We start from the raw sequence: 17,263 nt of genomic DNA on the forward strand, positions 1-17,263 counted from the left end.
TTATTTGTGTTATTTTCCCATAAAATAACAAAAAGTATAAAAGCCAAACTGTAAATTTTGTCAACAAGTAGCAGAATATTTTTTCATTGCATATTCGTGTTTGGTGTATTCTAAATATTTCGGTACAATTGTAAACTCGTATTACAATTCACTTCTGCAATATTACATATGCCAACTGCCTACTTGATACGGTTGCGTTGGCAGGCGCCGCATAGGCAAAACTGGTGCTGTACTCGTATTGCATCGCACAGTTTGAAGGCGCAATGTGAATATCTCGCCGAGCTTTTAATTTTTACTTACAAATTATTCAGTTTTAATATCAACCCCTTATTATTTTTGCTTTAAACAGGTTTAGAATTAGTAATTAAGTAGGATGTGATGGTAGGACATAAATACCTCCGCCACAGCAAACCTGTAGACTAAGCGAATTTCCATTTACCTGGCTGGATTTCTATTTAAATATTCCCTTTCTTTAAATGTTCTTATTTAAATACAGTAACATTGATTTTAGTGAGTACTTCTGCTTTACTTACTGCTGAGGTTTTCTGCTACAGGGAAGGTATTGAGGTGTAAACCTTTATTTATTTACTATTTATTATTTATTCTGTAAGATAATAACATGGGAATTTTAAATTTACATTTTTTTTTTATTAGCCTATCTCTGTAACCATTAGGCATACAACAACGTTTCGATATACAAAATTATTTATTTTTTAAGCTCTACAAAATAGTTGGGAAATAAATTATGAAATTTTGTGTTTTTAAAAATAGGAAAAGTCTATTTTTGCCCCATTAAAATCCCCATAAACCCCCTGATTATGCTGGTTCGTGAACTCGTTCGAATAAACGTAGGTTTACACATGTACCAAATTTCATCACAATCGGAAAATTTTTGCTCGATTTATGGTGTTATCGGACAAATAAATATATATATGAATTTGAGCAGAGGCTGTTTCTGGCCTCTGTGGACCTCTAAACAATAAAGTAAATCGGTCCCAAGTCCAGGTCTTACCATGAGAACGGTAATAACTTCCATAAATTTCATACATTGGAATTTCGCTTAAAAGCGTCGCACACGTCAGCACTCAGCTGTGGCAGTTTCCCGCCATCGCGGGCGAGACTCATCACACTTGACATGGCGACGTGTCCGAATTATTATCTGCAACATTTTTCATTTCTACACTCATAACTCACCGCTACACGTAAGCAACATTTTCCCTCCAGTTTTTAAATGGAAAAGTTGCGCTGTAGTGTGAAACATCAGCGTTATTAATGTTGTACACTCTGTGTGGCGAGTTGGTAATATAGCGTGTGCTTATGTGAGCCTAAGTTGAAATGTGCACAACATAGTGTGGTTAATTTAAATACTGTAATTGTTGTTGAAGCATTATACGCTAAATAACGTTGCCCTATAGATTGTGCGTCACTTACAATTTAATTGCCCATTCATTTGTTATTATGTTTTTCACAACACTTGTTAAAAATGTAAGATACATTTTGAGAATTCAAATGTTTTTTAAGAACTGTTATGAATAATCTTGATGTGTTCGATTGTCAATGCTTTTTATTACAATACAAATTCACCCACATATTATATCTTTATTTGATGTGTTCGATTACCAATGTTTTTTTTTATTACAATACAAATTCACCCACATATAATAGCTTTATTTTTGAAAAAATTACAACGACTTTGCTTTTATTCGTCACAAAATTAAATTGAAAAGTTGGTCAAGATTCGTTATCTGTCCACAATTTCCTAATTTTGTACTTTTGATTTATAACTTTGTGGGGCCGTATTAAGAGATAGAATGATGTTTGAACTAAAATATTAGCTTTCATAAGGTATTCCTGGTGGTATTGTTGTCTTCCTTAACAGATAACAGTTCGTTGAACGCTGCCGGTTGAGACCAGTGACTGACACTTTGCAACAAAGAGATAAGGATTTATTTCACACCACTGTCCCTAACCTTACCTAACTTTTCATTATTTATTACCTACAATATGTTCAAATTAGAGTTACAAGCCGATAACGGATGTTTACAGTCAATGTGATATTAATATTCTTCATAACCCGTAAATTTAATATTTTTTAAGGTTCAAAGCAACTTATGCCGAATAACAATGGTACAATTAGTTGGGTAGATGCTTCCATCAATTGTGTCCCACGTTGGCAAAGATGAGTCAGACGTTGGCCCCAACAATGCTGCAGCCTAAAAGCTCGGCTAGGCGTGTTTACATCCCCTCCCCCACCACCCCTCACCCTTGTAGCAATTAAACGTGTACGACTATTCGTCACCCAGTCACTTACACACCTGAGGAACGCTTCATTCATCAGCTGTTGGCTTAATGATTCCACCATAACATTACGTATCAAGAGGCGTCGTTCGTATTTATTGCATTCATTGTTTATTGACAACGATTTTATATTTTTTATGTATACGAATACTGATTCTTAGTACTGAATTGTCCTGTATCTGAGAAATCTATTCTTGAAACTCTTGCCCACGTCCTTGGAAAGTGCCCATTTAGTAGTCTTCTACGGAATACCCGCCACCATACATCAGAAAAATCATAGCTGATCAATTCAGAAAGAAAAGTTACGAGGTATATGAAGAGGTCACAGCTATAGAAGAAGAGGGCTCTGTGAGGCGGAGTGACATCATTGTTGTAGACAAGGGGAAAGATTTCGGCCTCATTATAGACCCAACAGTTCGTCTTGAGACAAATGAAAATCAGCCACAGAAAGTCCATGAAGAAAAAGTAAATATTTATAAGAGAATTATCCCCTATTATTCGGAAAATATAAAATATCTACATTTGAAGTATATATATTGACTACTCATTGGATCAAGAGGAACATCCTCAACAATAAGTTGAGAAATTTTGGTAGAAATTCAATTTGGAAAATCAAGTGCTATATTTAATATCTTTAACAGCCATAAAATTTTCTATTAATATTATAAGAAACCACCTATGTAACAATTATCATAATTAGGTTTACACAAACTTGCAAAGATTTCAATTTTTTTTAAGGGTGGACAACTTAACTGTGCTTATGTTTGTATCTGAGAAACAATTAGATTTAGAGAAAAGATTAAGTATCTAGAGTAGTAGGCTAAATAAATCTTAAAACTTCATATTCATTCTAAAAGAAATCAAAATAAATATATCCCACTTTTCCCACTTTTTTTTAAATGGCCGCAAAAATAAATTTCCTCGTGGAACATACATTTTGTATTCTATGATGTATTTAGAGAATTCCATTGATGTAATCTGAAGATTTGTTTTTTCTTTTAGCTTTTCCACTCCAAACTTACTCGTTTTGGAGTTACGGATTGTAGAATGTCCATTTTTAATATTGTAACACGACGCTGTAGCTGCTAAAAGAGTTGTAATAGAGTTAAAAACATTTATGTCATAAGAAAATAGTTGAAGTTCTTCGTATAATGTGTTTTATAAATATAATAATTTATGAGATACCAATGTTGGCAATTTACAATATACCAAGTTGTTCACTCTGTGTATATTGTAAACTTAAATATTCAGGTGTCAATTTTAAAGCATTTCCTTTTTCCGTGAACATAAAGTGCTCTTAGGTAATTAAAAATAGATTCAATTGCGTTCCTTATACTTTTCATAAGTATTCTTCGTGTTCCATTACTGTAAAAATACTGTAAATGAAGAACTCTTCATGTTTAAGCTTTACATTTTTAATTGATTGACTAGAGTTTTACTGTCATTAAACAATTAGAGGCTGAAGAGATGCAATTTTTTTTATTTCATCATTGGTCCATAATGTAAATTTAATTAAATTATATCCTGTATGATGCCTTATTTCTTATCTAGAAGAGTTTCGCTATAATTTGTGCGTACGTTGTTTTCCCGTCGAATCAACTGTAATGTTCTCTCACTTGGAACATAAAATGGCCTCTTGAGTCTTGTAATAAAAGTAGTACTAAACTGAGCGATAACGCACGGAAAAGAAAATTGGTCCATTTGAGAAATTGTTGTGACCTGCTATTACCATAACAATCCGTTCACCCCTAAAAAGCAACGTCTACGGAATAATATTATTCTAACATATGGTTTTAGCGGAGGAGTGGTCTTAAATTGTTAAGCGCGAGACTTTGGTCCTCAAGGTTCTAAGTTATAATCCTTCCAATCACTAGTAACTATTATTGAAATTATATTACTGCTAACCTCTAGGCATTCCCTGGAACAATGTGTATCATCAGTTCCAGGCTGAAACCAAGCAACCTAGTATACAAGGGTCGTACATAAAAAAAATAAAATTATTTTTTTGACCATGAATTGAACTAGGTATTCCATTACCGCGTTAAAGGTTGTAGCCAGTTTAAAAATGGAAATTAACGTAGTAATAAACAATGAACGTAGAACTGAAATTTTAGACTGGCAAGCTATGTGATTAGGCCATACAAATAATGTGTTGTGTTTTATAACTCTTTTGGATACAGCTGGTCCATATAGATAGGGCATCTCTACTACTGTAGTGACTACTGTATCCAGTCAATAGTAATGTTTATTTTCCAAACAACAACATAAACTAGCGGTTCTATGATTTCCATGGAAAGCCAGATAGGATTTGAATTCTTAATTGGTCCTTCCTTTTTTTATTTATTTACTTATTTGTTCGATTTAGGTTAGGGGTTTTGCATTAAAACAATGAATTTTAGTTGCTTTAGTTTCAACTAGGTATGTCTATATATCCTATGAAAGTGTTGGTAATCTGTAATTGGTTACGAATAAATGGCTAGTTTTTTAAATTATTTAGTACAAGTAAAATGTTTTTCATAGTGTAGGAAAATGTATATAGTCAAAAATTCAAAAGCGAAAACAGCAAAAGAAGTTTTGAAACAAGCAATCGTTACATTAAACATGAAACTCATGGAACCAAAATAAAATAATCTGCTAGGAGTTGGCGCCATAGTAACACGTGAACTAAAAGACGCACAAAATATGATTTCATAAAACTCGCTCTCTCGTGGTTTAGTGTAACGGCCACAGATGAAAGAGTCTGGGTGTTGGGCAGTGGGTTGAGCCCGCGGTGCGATGTAACTCTGTAATCTGTAATGGACAATGGCTGTATCTAGACTGGCAGCTAATGGCGTCTGGCACACAGTGTGGAGATAATTGTAAATGAAACTTCATCATTCCCCTCAGAATAAACTAGTGGAAAGGATAATAAACATCTGCTAAGTTTGGAGACGCTTAACAACATAGCCTTTCATTTTCTCATCTCTTTACATGAATCAAGCTTCTTGATTGCATCTTAGAGTGTCTCTCGAGTTGTGCCCGTCATGGTCGTCGTGCGTGTCATGGCGCACTATTTTATGTTAATTTCATGTATTCGTGCTTTTCGTGTGTCCTAAATGTAAAACTTTTGTATATTGACGACAATGTGTCTTATATTTAATTTGATATAATTTAATTTAATATAATAATTTGATATAATATAATTTGATGTTTGACGACGAAGGCTTGGTAATGAAACAATTGTTTCGGAACTAGTCGCCTGAGAATACAGTAAGGACTGACGACGTTAGGTATGTAAACCTATTTCAATGCATCTTAGATTAAATAAATCTTCACAAATGTTTAAAGTTTTCACATTCAACAAATCGTATTCCAAGCTATCCTAATAAGACAAAGCACTTCTCGAAAATACTAGGGACATTGGATTTATCTGTAAAAATGTTTTAAAGGAAGTAAACAATAAACATTCTTGAGAAACGATTTAAGTTTTCGCCCAAAACAAATCGTATTCAAAGCCCACAAAAAGGACAAAAACATAATACAGATATTCTTCAGGATAAGGAGGGATTGCATTTTATGCGACGTTATTAATGAAGGGAGTTTCCGAGCGTGCTTTTTAATTCAGGCTCTAGCTAACTAAATTGTCCCGGTAATTAATTCCTTTCTCTCTTTGGCTCAACTTTTATTCTTTCTCGGAGATAATTTACTTTGAGCGCTAACCTTTAGGGTTATTGGAAAATTGAATGTCAATAAATGCTAGGGGTGAAATACGATTTGATATTCGTACCATCCCCTGTGAAACGCGTAATAAACCTTCACAAGTGTACTTTGTAGTCACTTCATTGAACGCGGCGTTTAAATTGTTAGCCATTATAAAATTTGAAGTGATTCCGAATATAAAGATTACAAATAACTTTGCTTGAATGCCGAATTCAAACGGTCATGATGTTAAATACATAGTTTCTCCGGATTACATATAATTAGGATTTTAACGTTGTTTAAACGGTCCAAACCCTGGTCATGTTACTTAACATGGGACCTTTTTTAGATTGCCCAGTAACAAATGACTGAGAAATAAATCAGCAAGTCGTAATTTTTCTAAATTATCAATTATTTAAGATGGGGACGCCACTATGTGCGTATTTTAAACAAAATGAGTGAAGGATGAGTGTAGAATGAGTGGCACGATCTTGTAGTCTTGTTAGTGATTAAGGTCGACATATTCCTTAGACACAGCTGTTAATTAATAACCCAAACAACTAGGCAACTAAGGGACCTACAGTTTATAGTGGAACCACATTCTTGCCTTGGTATTAACGAATCCAAATCGTCAAATGGAGTAGATGGCGTCCGCGTGACAGACGAAAGCCAGACGGATTCGAACCAAATGTCACCTGACTGGAGCTGCGTTTTAGGCTAGAAAATAATTACGCTTTTAAACTAAAGGTTGCCTCTTAATCTGTAATGTCGTTGTGGCCAGTTTTAACTCGAAGGCAATGCATTGAATTTGTTACCGAGCAGACGTTATTTGTTAACAAAACTGTTGCGTTTGGTCGTACTTTTGGTTGAGTAAGTCAGCAGAGAAAAATATACTAGAAATTATGACTTTTGTGAATCAACCTGAAGATAAATAGATTTTGGTCTATGCGTTATCTACTCGTAATAAGGACCGGTTTTAATGAGAATACGTATACTCAGTAAATGTTGAAGCCATTCAACCATTAGTTTAAAAGCAGAGCCACAGTTCTAAGATGTTCGTTTCGAATCAAATAATTTTGGATTTCATCACCGCCTAACTTTGCTTTTCCTACCCTAATCTAAACACTACCAATGTTTGAAATAACCCAGGCAGTTATTTAGAATAATTTATACCCGACCTTGAGCTATTAAAGTTCGACACCCTCAAAAGATTGAAATTAGTAACAGTTTGACAGGGGTTGGCCGTGCTCCAGCGATGTCGGTGTGTTTAACATAGCGACCGCTAGACGAACATTGTCTCAGTTAATGTGTGTTTACCCTGTTGTGGTTTGACGCGGAAGTATCCGTCAAACTCGGCCGGTTGTGTTGATTCTGATTATTTGGATCTGTTTACGGATTTCGTGACGTTCATGGCGTCCGTTTGATGAAAGCTATTAGGGACGTTGATTTGATAATCATAGTCTAAACAAATAGCCTAGTTGTAGATTGAGAAGCGGTTAATGCTAAGGCAGAAAAAGTTTTAATTTTTTTACATGCGTTGACCTCCAAAGAATTGTTTATAAATGTTTAGAACAATTTTGTTAGATCAACTTTGACCTGATAAACATCTCCGTCTGTAGTCCATATTTTTTTCAACAAAATGGTTCTGACTAGGTTCGTTATGCAATATTTTCAAAGCTTGCTATATTTTAAAAGATAAATATAATATAATAATACCATTAAAAATTTATAAACGTAAACATGAAACGGAAAATTCTCGTATGCTATCATACCGATCGGTCCCAGCTTAGCAGTGGGTTGAACTGATGTGTGTATTTCATAACAATAAGAGACAATGTTTTTCGAGTTTTGTTTGGAATTTTATTTTTCATTTATTTCTCAAACCATCCTCCATAAATTAGTCTCTTATCTGCACTTGCAGATTTTACGGTTAGGATTAAATTGATTTACAGGCACTGTAGTAAGTTATTTCCACGAGATAAAACGCAAACGGTTTGATGTCGAGGACATTAATGGTTTGTGGCATTTAAGGTAAAATGCGTCCTAGTTGTCGACAACCGGACTGTTTGGCTGATAGCCCCCCGTGTAACCAAATGTTACTATAACCAGAAGTCGTAGGTCGTGTTAAACCTTAGTTAAACGTTCCAAATCAACAGCTAATGTGAGTGTGTGTAGTAGATGTACGTGTGTACAGGGTGAGTCATACTTGGCGCTGGCTCCCACAGGTGCAATCTCAGCTCTGCCAGCCTTGAGTTCTGAGTCACCGCTGCCCAAAACACATTTATATAACTCTGATTCAATTAAACCTACTAATTTCTGGTCCTCTGCTTCATGGCTCATTCACTGGCCACGTGCTGTCCATGCAGTTGGCTTTAACAATCACTTTGCTGTAGTTTTGTCTGCTTGTTTGCTCAACCAATGTGATTTTGGCAACAAATGTGCAAGGATAAATTACATACCAGGGCGGAGGAAGTCTGGATCTTAAATGTATACAATTTTGTCTCATGTATTAGACTTTTATTCTTCCATAATATCTTTTGAGCACAATAAATATAATTCAAATAATAAAGATCCTCTTTTATTAGCGAATTTCCCAAATAGACGTACGATTTCGCGATCCAGCATGATCGGACTATGGGAACGGGGCATGAACGGGGTTTTATGGAGTAAAAACAGTTTTTCCCATTTTTTTTTACCCAAAAAACATAAAATTTAGCAATATCTTTCCAAACCATTTTGTAGAGCTTAAATTTTGAAGTGTTATTATGCGCCTAATGGTTACGGAGAAAATTTATAGTTTAAAATTCCCTATGTTATTCTTATGGAGTATAAGTACCGTAAACTGTTGTAGTTTGCTTGTTTATGAGGATATTTTGATCAAATTTGGAAAATACATTTATTTCTTACTAAACTATTAACATTTTAGAAAAAAAACCTATTTTACCCTCGCCTTGATATTTTTAAGGTGACATTTTAGTGTTAATCCAATCAGGCTAATGGAAATTGGCTTAGTCTGCAGGTTTGCTGCGGTGGGGTATTTAAATAGTAAAACCCTTCCACTTGTATATAAGGCCTGATAATTGGCACTCATCCATAAAGACACATCAGATAGTGAATGCTACCCAGTGTATTTACAGAATAGCAATAACCGTTTGTCTCGTGCACATGTTTACACTGATGGTGCAACTAGACGCATGACCAATACAAGTTCAAAGGAAGTAACAGAGGAAACTCATATTGCTGTCTTTAGTCGGATAAATGATAACCAAGTACTGTGTCTAGATTATGTGCAAGTGTTTTTTTGTCCATAGAATGTGACAAGTGAGTTTTCCATACGGGGAATAAACTATTGCCGTAGATTTCATGAGACCTGGACTCGGGACGGATTTAACTTCTCGTTTTGGTGTCACCAGATGCCAACAACACCAAGTTCAAGTTTATAGGTGTGCGTCTGTTAGCTGGGTATCTCAAGTAAAAATCATTCGATTTTGTGGAAATTTGATACAAACCTGTGAACCTACGTTTATTTGGACCAGATCGCGAACCAGCATGCTCGGAATACAAGACAGGGCTTATGGGGGATTTTATGGGGTAAATATTGGGTTTTGTCATTACCATTAGTTACAGAGAACATTTACAAAGTTGATTTTAAATTCAAGCTTGTTTATGAATATATTTTGATAACATTTTGGGAATTTGTTTTGTATACCAAACGTTTTTTGTACCAAATTTGTACATATTCCACTAAAAAACGCACTGTACTTTTTCCCTGTAGCAACAATCCTAAGAACTCGTTATACCCAATATTTTTTTAAATAGGAAATAAATCTGATAAGTCTTAAGTAAATACCGTGGTAGAAAGCAAATTAAGCAAATGGAAATTCGCTTAGTCTGTAGGTTTACTGCGTCGGGGATACTTTTTGGCCCTTATGAATTTTAATTTTATTAACATATGGAGTATGAAAAATTTTTACATTGCCATTTCTAGCAAGTAGCCTATTTGCTGAAATCTATTAAATCATATCCTTTACTTCATCAAATTGTTTAGCTTTAAGATTGTCCCAACAAATACATTTAAAATATTGAGAGAACCATTATTTAATTAAAATGTCAAAATTGCTAAAAACATGCTTTTAAGGATTCTAAGAACAACTTAAGCAGTGCCTATGACACTAATTATGTATGTTCACGAAAGTATACCCGGCAGACAGCCCTTTCAACGACATTGTAAGTAATATGTACCATGTACACATGTGTGTAAACGTGTTACCTCTACACTGGTTGTGCATTATTTTATCACTTACTTTAGCGGATGGATGTTAAATTTAGCCATTAATCTTGTACGCCTCCTGGGCACATAAGTGAATTAGCTCACTTAGTCCTGCATGTAATAATCAGTACTGTTCCCCGAGCGTTAATCTGCTAATAACACAATGTATTACCTAGTCCCGGGAGTCGTGGCATTATTGCTGTTAGTCTTTAATTTATAGACTCAAGCTATATTAAATGTGCATTTAGGTTAGTTTTTAGAACAAGGAATTAAGTATCTTTCCAGTAAATTTTTTATTATTTTCCATAAATAAAACAAAATAAAAATATTGATTTAATTTTTGTACGATTATTACAACTTTTGGAATGTATTTGCATATTAATTAGATTATGCAAGAACATTCAAAAAGTTCTAATAATCGTACAAAAGTTAAATAAATATTTTGGGTGACTTTAAATGTGATGGAAATGTTATTATCATTGGTAAGATAGTTCTTCAGGTTTGAAAAAATTGTTTCCCGAATACCCCATCTACTTTACCTAGTATGAGCTTGACGTCTATTTGACTATTAAACTCTACAGTTTACACCCTGCGTCATCAAAGCCCTTCTTTTGCTTCGTTTTATGGAGGTTTACACCGTCTTTATGAATACTATGTTATATGAAGTAATATATTCATATTGAAAACGATGTGTGTGTAAAAGGTATCACTTTGGTTTATTTGAATGATTTCAATTTATGTTTTGGTGAATGCCTTAATGGTCGTGCATTAATTATTGTGCCAAAGATTTCCTTAATTGCGCCAATCCCTCCAAGGGTCCCAAAATATGTTCCTTATATTTGCGCCAAGCCCAAGCCAGGTAGGGGTGAGTTGCCGGCAGAAGGAATGTCCTCCAAATTTCGTGTAATCCTAACCTATCCAAGCATAACCTTACGTAACCTAACTTAGCATTTAGCCTAACCTAACCTAACCTACTCAATTATACAGTCAAAGAGGGTAGACTATTGGCACAGTTAATGAATATATCGGGTGGCTCCCTGAAGTAGTTGGCGCAATTCAAGAATACCTGACTACCTGACTCAGGTCAGTTGGCACAATTAATGCCCACCCGCCTCAATGAAATGTAGTAAAATTTGGCTTTAAGTAATGTTATTTTGTAGGTCTACACACAGTTACAATGAGAAATTAGCTTGACAAATTCAGATGTTTACAATTACCTTTTGGTAATGAAACGTAATAGTGGAACTGATGGTTAAAAATTGTGAAAAGATCTAAATTGCTTTAGAGTGTTGTTAAAGTTTTCTCAGTTGTATACATATTAGGGTTAGGTTGTGACTTTCTTGCTATTTCATTTGATATTCAACATACAACATGCAGACATAGACCATCAGACGATGAGTAGTATTAGAACAATTAAATGGCAGTTTAACTGCTACAAACAGTCCAAAGTTTACCTCAGCAGCCACAAATACCCTGTGTGGTCATACACTGCTATTCAATGCCCTCTCATTGGTGTGTATATTTACACCCCTTTGATGTTCTCAACCTTTAGAGCATTCATGATTCATGCTATTAACCTCGTTTAGAGTTGCATTGAAGATGTTTCATAACTGTTATTGCCGACTTTGTTTTTCCCCTGTATATTCTCCAGAGGTTTTCATACCTTAAAACATTTAAGATGTCAGTGAAATGTTTTTGATTGGTTACTTATACATCCAAGTGGTTGCTGGTTTAGTGGTTAATGTGCTGGAGTCTCAGGTTCTAATCCCGCTAATGCCAAAGTGTTTCCTTATGTATGAGATAACTTTATGACCCAGTGACTCGCAAACCACCTTCAACTACTGTATTACTATACTCCAACTATTCGCCTATCTACAAAAATTATTGCTACCCTACCTATCTAAATTATAGTCTCTTAAGCAATAAAAACTTGTTAATTTTTTTATTAAATGAATTAATTGTAATGAATTTACGAAATCTCACCCTTTCAAACAAAATTTAATGTTTTGGTATGGTAGAGTAAAACTGTTAGCAAATTCAGTTAGCTTCACATTTACCCTTACAAAGAGTTTTGAAGTAGGCTATATTTGTAAAACTGTAAAGAAATTCCAATACTTCCCTCATTCTTTATAAAAAAAATTTTAAAGTTTTATATTAATCTCAACTATAACTCCTACTAACTAATTAATCAACAAATTGTTCGTGTATTAAAGTTTTCCGTGCTAACTTTTAGAAATTATTAATTGTTTGTGTAATTTTAGATGATAAACGAATGCAATAAATGTCAGAAGTTGTTTTAATGAATGCCCCAGTTTATCCGTTATGGTATAATCACACTTGAAGCATTGTTTCCCCCTACCCTGAGCTGGATTCACGCAAACACTAAAGTTTTGGGTTAGAGCACAAGTCAGCAATAATTTTTAACCATGTGGAAAGAGTTATTTAAAGTGCTGGTAAAACTTGAGTTTTAAACTTGGTTGTAAACAGATCCGTAGTGTCAGTTTAAGTAGTATGTGTATTGCTTATGGAGGATGCAATAGAAAATTGATTAAAGATTAACCAATCTGTTTGACCAGCCTTAATTACTGACTTAGTTTGTTGACTTAAGAAGATTTAAAAAGAAAATGTACAGCTAAAAATAAACTAATTATTGTTTTAGATTATTATCCAATACATATTAGTATAGGGTTTTGCAATTATTGTTACATTCTTTCCTAATCAATAAATTAAAGATACAATATTTTTATGACACTGTTGGCTACACCTATCCTAATTTCGACAGCCATACACACCAAACCATACCAGAAAAATTGGGAACCATCTATATAATTTTTGAGCTAAGTATAGATTGTTTTTGGTCTTCAACTGGGTAGACTAATTTGTAATTCTCACTCTTATTAAATGGTGGATTATTGGCTTAAAATATTTCTTGTACCCCTAAATCTTAGCAATGTGTTTTGTTTGTTTTTTCAAAAATCAATATGTTACCATGTCCAAACCCTGCTCTTGTGCTAATATTGAACTGTTTTTTAGCAAGCATTGGTTCCGAAATTGGTCCTTCTCATGAGTTAACTAATAAACTTTACATTTGAAGACAATATGTCTATATACTCTGCTTCTAACAGTACTCTTTTTGAAAATGATGACTTTTTCAGAATAAAAACATTGATACTCTTGCAACATAAAACACACCCACCCACAACATGTTTATTTATCGAAAGCCTGGTGAAACAAGACGAAGGATTTGGGCCGAAGCTATAAAACTGAGCCACTAATACCTGTGTAAACCAGAAGCGAAGGTAGAGGCTACAAACAAACTTGGTGTGAATATTGTGCAACAGACCAACGATGGCTTGCCGATCAGTTACAAACCAGACTGAACGGAATGCATGTAGTTTTGATTTTGTTAAATGTAATGTGTAATCGGACTACAGAAGCTGTCGTATTTAACAGGAATAGTTGTAAACGCAAATAAACAGTGAACATGTTAACTGCTAGGCAAGATTTACAGTATTTACATCCAGTTTTGTACATTCCAAACACTCTACTTAGAAGATAGAGTGAATGTATGATATTTAAAAAGTAACAGATTTTTGCTGGCGAGTCAAGACAGCACTTTCGGGTGGTTAAATATTTGAGAATTACTGGTACGCCAAGATTACTGTATTTAATTAAAACTCTACTATAATGTATTGGGGAGCGAGCACATGTAGTGGTAGAGCACGTGGCTTCGGCTTCTAAAATCCGGGGCTCGAACCCTGCCAATCACCAATGATAGTCTGTGATAAAGACGCGCGACGCGAACCTCCAGACCTAGCCTAAAACATCTAAATAACCGTTCCAGACCAGAGCCTAGTGCCTCTAGTGTGTGAAGTAATGCCATTTTTTTTTTTTTTTTTTTTTTTTGTCCTAGGACGCTAGGCACGAGCTTGGGATTGTTTTTCACATTACTTCAGGCTAGACCTAGGGGTTGCGGCATTATCACTTAGATAAAATCCATTGGTGACTTGGCGGGGATCGAACCCGGGACCTCACGGACCGAAGTCCCGCGCTCTAGCCACTACGCCAGCTCGCTCCCCCAATGTGAAGTAATGCCATAAAAACAATAAATATAAAGTAGGTAACATTAATTAGATAAAATGTGTATTAAATTAAATAATTCAATAATCTTTTGTAGCAGTAATGTTTCCTCTTATCAAGTGTACAATGCTAAACAAAAGAACTTCTGTGTACCTGCAAGCCGCATTAACTGGTATTCATGTTGGGCTGTAGCGGTCTGACTGTTCGTTACACTAATGATCTTCTGATGCCAGGCGTTTCCTTGCCTTGCTTAACGTTTCATCTTTAACAAGCATCTTTAATCGAGCCAAACGCTATTTATTTTGCACGTTCATTCATTGCTATTTCGAACCCGATATGTTCCATTCTGAACTAATCTGGATTCTCACATTGCTAGTAGTTTTATGAATAATTTGAAGTGTAGTTTGGTCGGTAGTTTTATCAAATTTATTTGTCTCAGGGTATGGAAGAAGTTAAATAATATTTAGAGAATGTTTGTTTACACGTTTGTACCAAACTTAATCAAAATCTGATCATTTTAATCGAGTTATCGTGCTAACGGACACACACACATACATTATGATTAAGACCAAAGCAAAAAGGCAAATTGGTCCCAGGTCCAGGTCTTACCATGAGACCTATGATATTAGCTTTCTAACCATGAGATTGGGGTATTAGCTTATAAATATCATTTAATTCCTGTACCGTAATCTTATTGTAATTTTTGTTTCAGCCCATAAAATTGACCTATGATATTAGCTTTCTAACCATGAGATTGGAGTATTAGCTTATAAATATCATTTAATTCCTGTACCGTAATCTTATTGTAATTTTTGTTTCAGCCCACAAAATTGAATGTTCACAAGAATGATTCAGAAAGCTGGGACTACACCACACCTACTCCTGGTAAATACTTATATTTGTAGTTAAAATACTTACTTTTAACATCATAGTTAAGTTAGTTTGTATACTTAAATCTTCTAAAGAAGGAGTTTCTCAAGAAATTCACTTGTTGCACACTTAGAAAAAATAGTTATATTTCTTGTTAGGGTGCTTTTTTTTTTTGTTCACTAGGCTTATACCTTTTTTATTTGAAAATTATAGTTAATTCATAAAAAAATACAAATAATAAACTAGCAGTATAGTATGCCTGTATGAGAATATTATCTATCAACTTTGGTCTCAACATGTTTTACAAATCTTTCAACATAAATCCATTTTCTGATTAAAACACTTTTTGTGATTAAAGGTTTGTAAATGTAACGAAGGATTTGGTGTAAAATCATAAACCGGGGATTTTAATTTAGTAAGACCTCGGGGTGCGTGCTGGTGAATAATGTTGTATCCGTGATGGTTAATTTTGTTGTTTTGTTTTTTCATCATTGAGAAAAAGTGTAATTTAAATTTGTTTTTCTTTACCACATACAACTGTTGAGGTATTAGTATTACTCTGTTTAATTTTTATATATTTTTGTTTGTCGGTTAAATAACTCATAATAATTATTACATGCATATAAATTGACACAAGATATTTAATTTTCCGTGTCTTCTAGAGTTAAATTATTACACTTCAGTTCAGTTTTAACGCCCATGAAAAATATGTAAATAAGAAAATATACATTCCTTTATTGAAATAGCTATAATTGCAGTTGTTAGATCGGCCTGCCAAAATATCTAGGTACGTAATATTTTACTTGTTTGTTTTAGTATCCCCAAAGTCCAAAAAAAAACAACTATAGGCTTGATATGCATTTAAAGTAATCTATACATGTGAATTTAGGTGGTAGATATACCCGTATATATCTGCCTCCTCTATCCTCTATCTATATATCTCCTCCTCTAAGGGGGAATTTATAAGGAATTTTAATAGTTGATTAAAGCAATCTGTATAGTTCAGTTTAATGGAACACAACTAGGTTGCAAAGTAATTTTAGGTGATACAATATCCATTAACACGATGTATAACCCTATTTCAAGGATTCATTGCAGTAAAATTAAAACCGTTTCCACAAATTGGATTAGAATTGAAAAATCAAATTATACATGCAAAAGGTGAACATAAATCTGACACGATCAGCCGTAAATAGTTCTCTTTACATTCTAATGACTGCCAGCAGACTAGTATAGGGACAATGGACTCATTATTGTAAGCCAAGAATGTTGCTCACTAAAATTACCATCACATGTGATAAATTGGGGATACAAGTGCTCCTGTTATATCCATCGCCTAAGTGGCCTGTCTCTTGAGCTTAATAGTATGTTTTCGTAAGCTCTCCTCTCTTCTTGTAGATAATGTTAGATTGTGTCTGTTGTCTGGTTCTTGTCTGAGTAGAGCACCTGTTGGCCAAATATTTATAGCCATGAACCCAGTAGCCAAAGTCAACAAATACCGCTGTTACTTTGTTAAGACTCTGCACTATCCTCAAACTAGGTCAAATATTTTACATTTTTTGTCGGGTCACTTTGGCGGAAAGAAATCTTTTATGTGAATGTTTTTTTGGTATATTTTTTATTAAATGCATACCTTCGTAAAATATTATTTGAAATAATTATTATAAATTTCTGCTTGTACATAAAAATCAAATGCAATAAATGTCCTTGTCTGTTTTAGATATGCAAAATCGCTAACCAATCTGTTGATTAATATCACAAACTTTGAATGATATAACGTCACTGGTAGAGATTGATCTCATTTATAAATGAGTTGGCAAACAAACGGTCAAACAATTGCAATCAAACTCCTTTCCACTCGAGTTGTAATTTTAATTTGTCCGCAGTTGTTAAATACTTTATCACTGCCTCTAGCTCTGGCGATTACACTAATATCTGAATTAATCGCTTATTTCAGCAGACTCGGTGGTTTTAAAACGTCAACCTCAGGTGGTTAAGCGCAGCGTAGTCAGCTGTGTTCTGTGTTTTAGGTTACGGTTCTGCTTGCGTGTCACTGTCACTCGTAGG

The 17,263-nt window shown here is 34.3% G+C and overlaps 1 protein-coding gene across 4 annotated transcripts in view; it reads left to right on the forward strand.

Annotated features, from left to right (window-relative positions):
* Window positions 1-17,263, forward strand: part of LOC128999918 (heterogeneous nuclear ribonucleoprotein L-like) — a 207,652-nt gene that overhangs the window by 168,789 nt on the left and 21,600 nt on the right. For all 4 annotated transcript variants that reach the window (XM_054426700.1, XM_054426701.1, XM_054426703.1 and 1 more), the window contains exon 6: window positions 15,148-15,211. In XM_054426700.1, the coding sequence (XP_054282675.1) occupies window positions 15,148-15,211 (64 nt within the window). The remainder of the gene's footprint in view (window positions 1-15,147; window positions 15,212-17,263) is intronic.

Source organism: Macrosteles quadrilineatus, unplaced genomic scaffold, assembly GCF_028750875.1.
Source record: "Macrosteles quadrilineatus isolate MER2022 unplaced genomic scaffold, UCM_ALF_1.0 Scaffold_8__2_contigs__length_117827958, whole genome shotgun sequence".
Taxonomy (NCBI): domain Eukaryota; kingdom Metazoa; phylum Arthropoda; class Insecta; order Hemiptera; family Cicadellidae; genus Macrosteles; species Macrosteles quadrilineatus.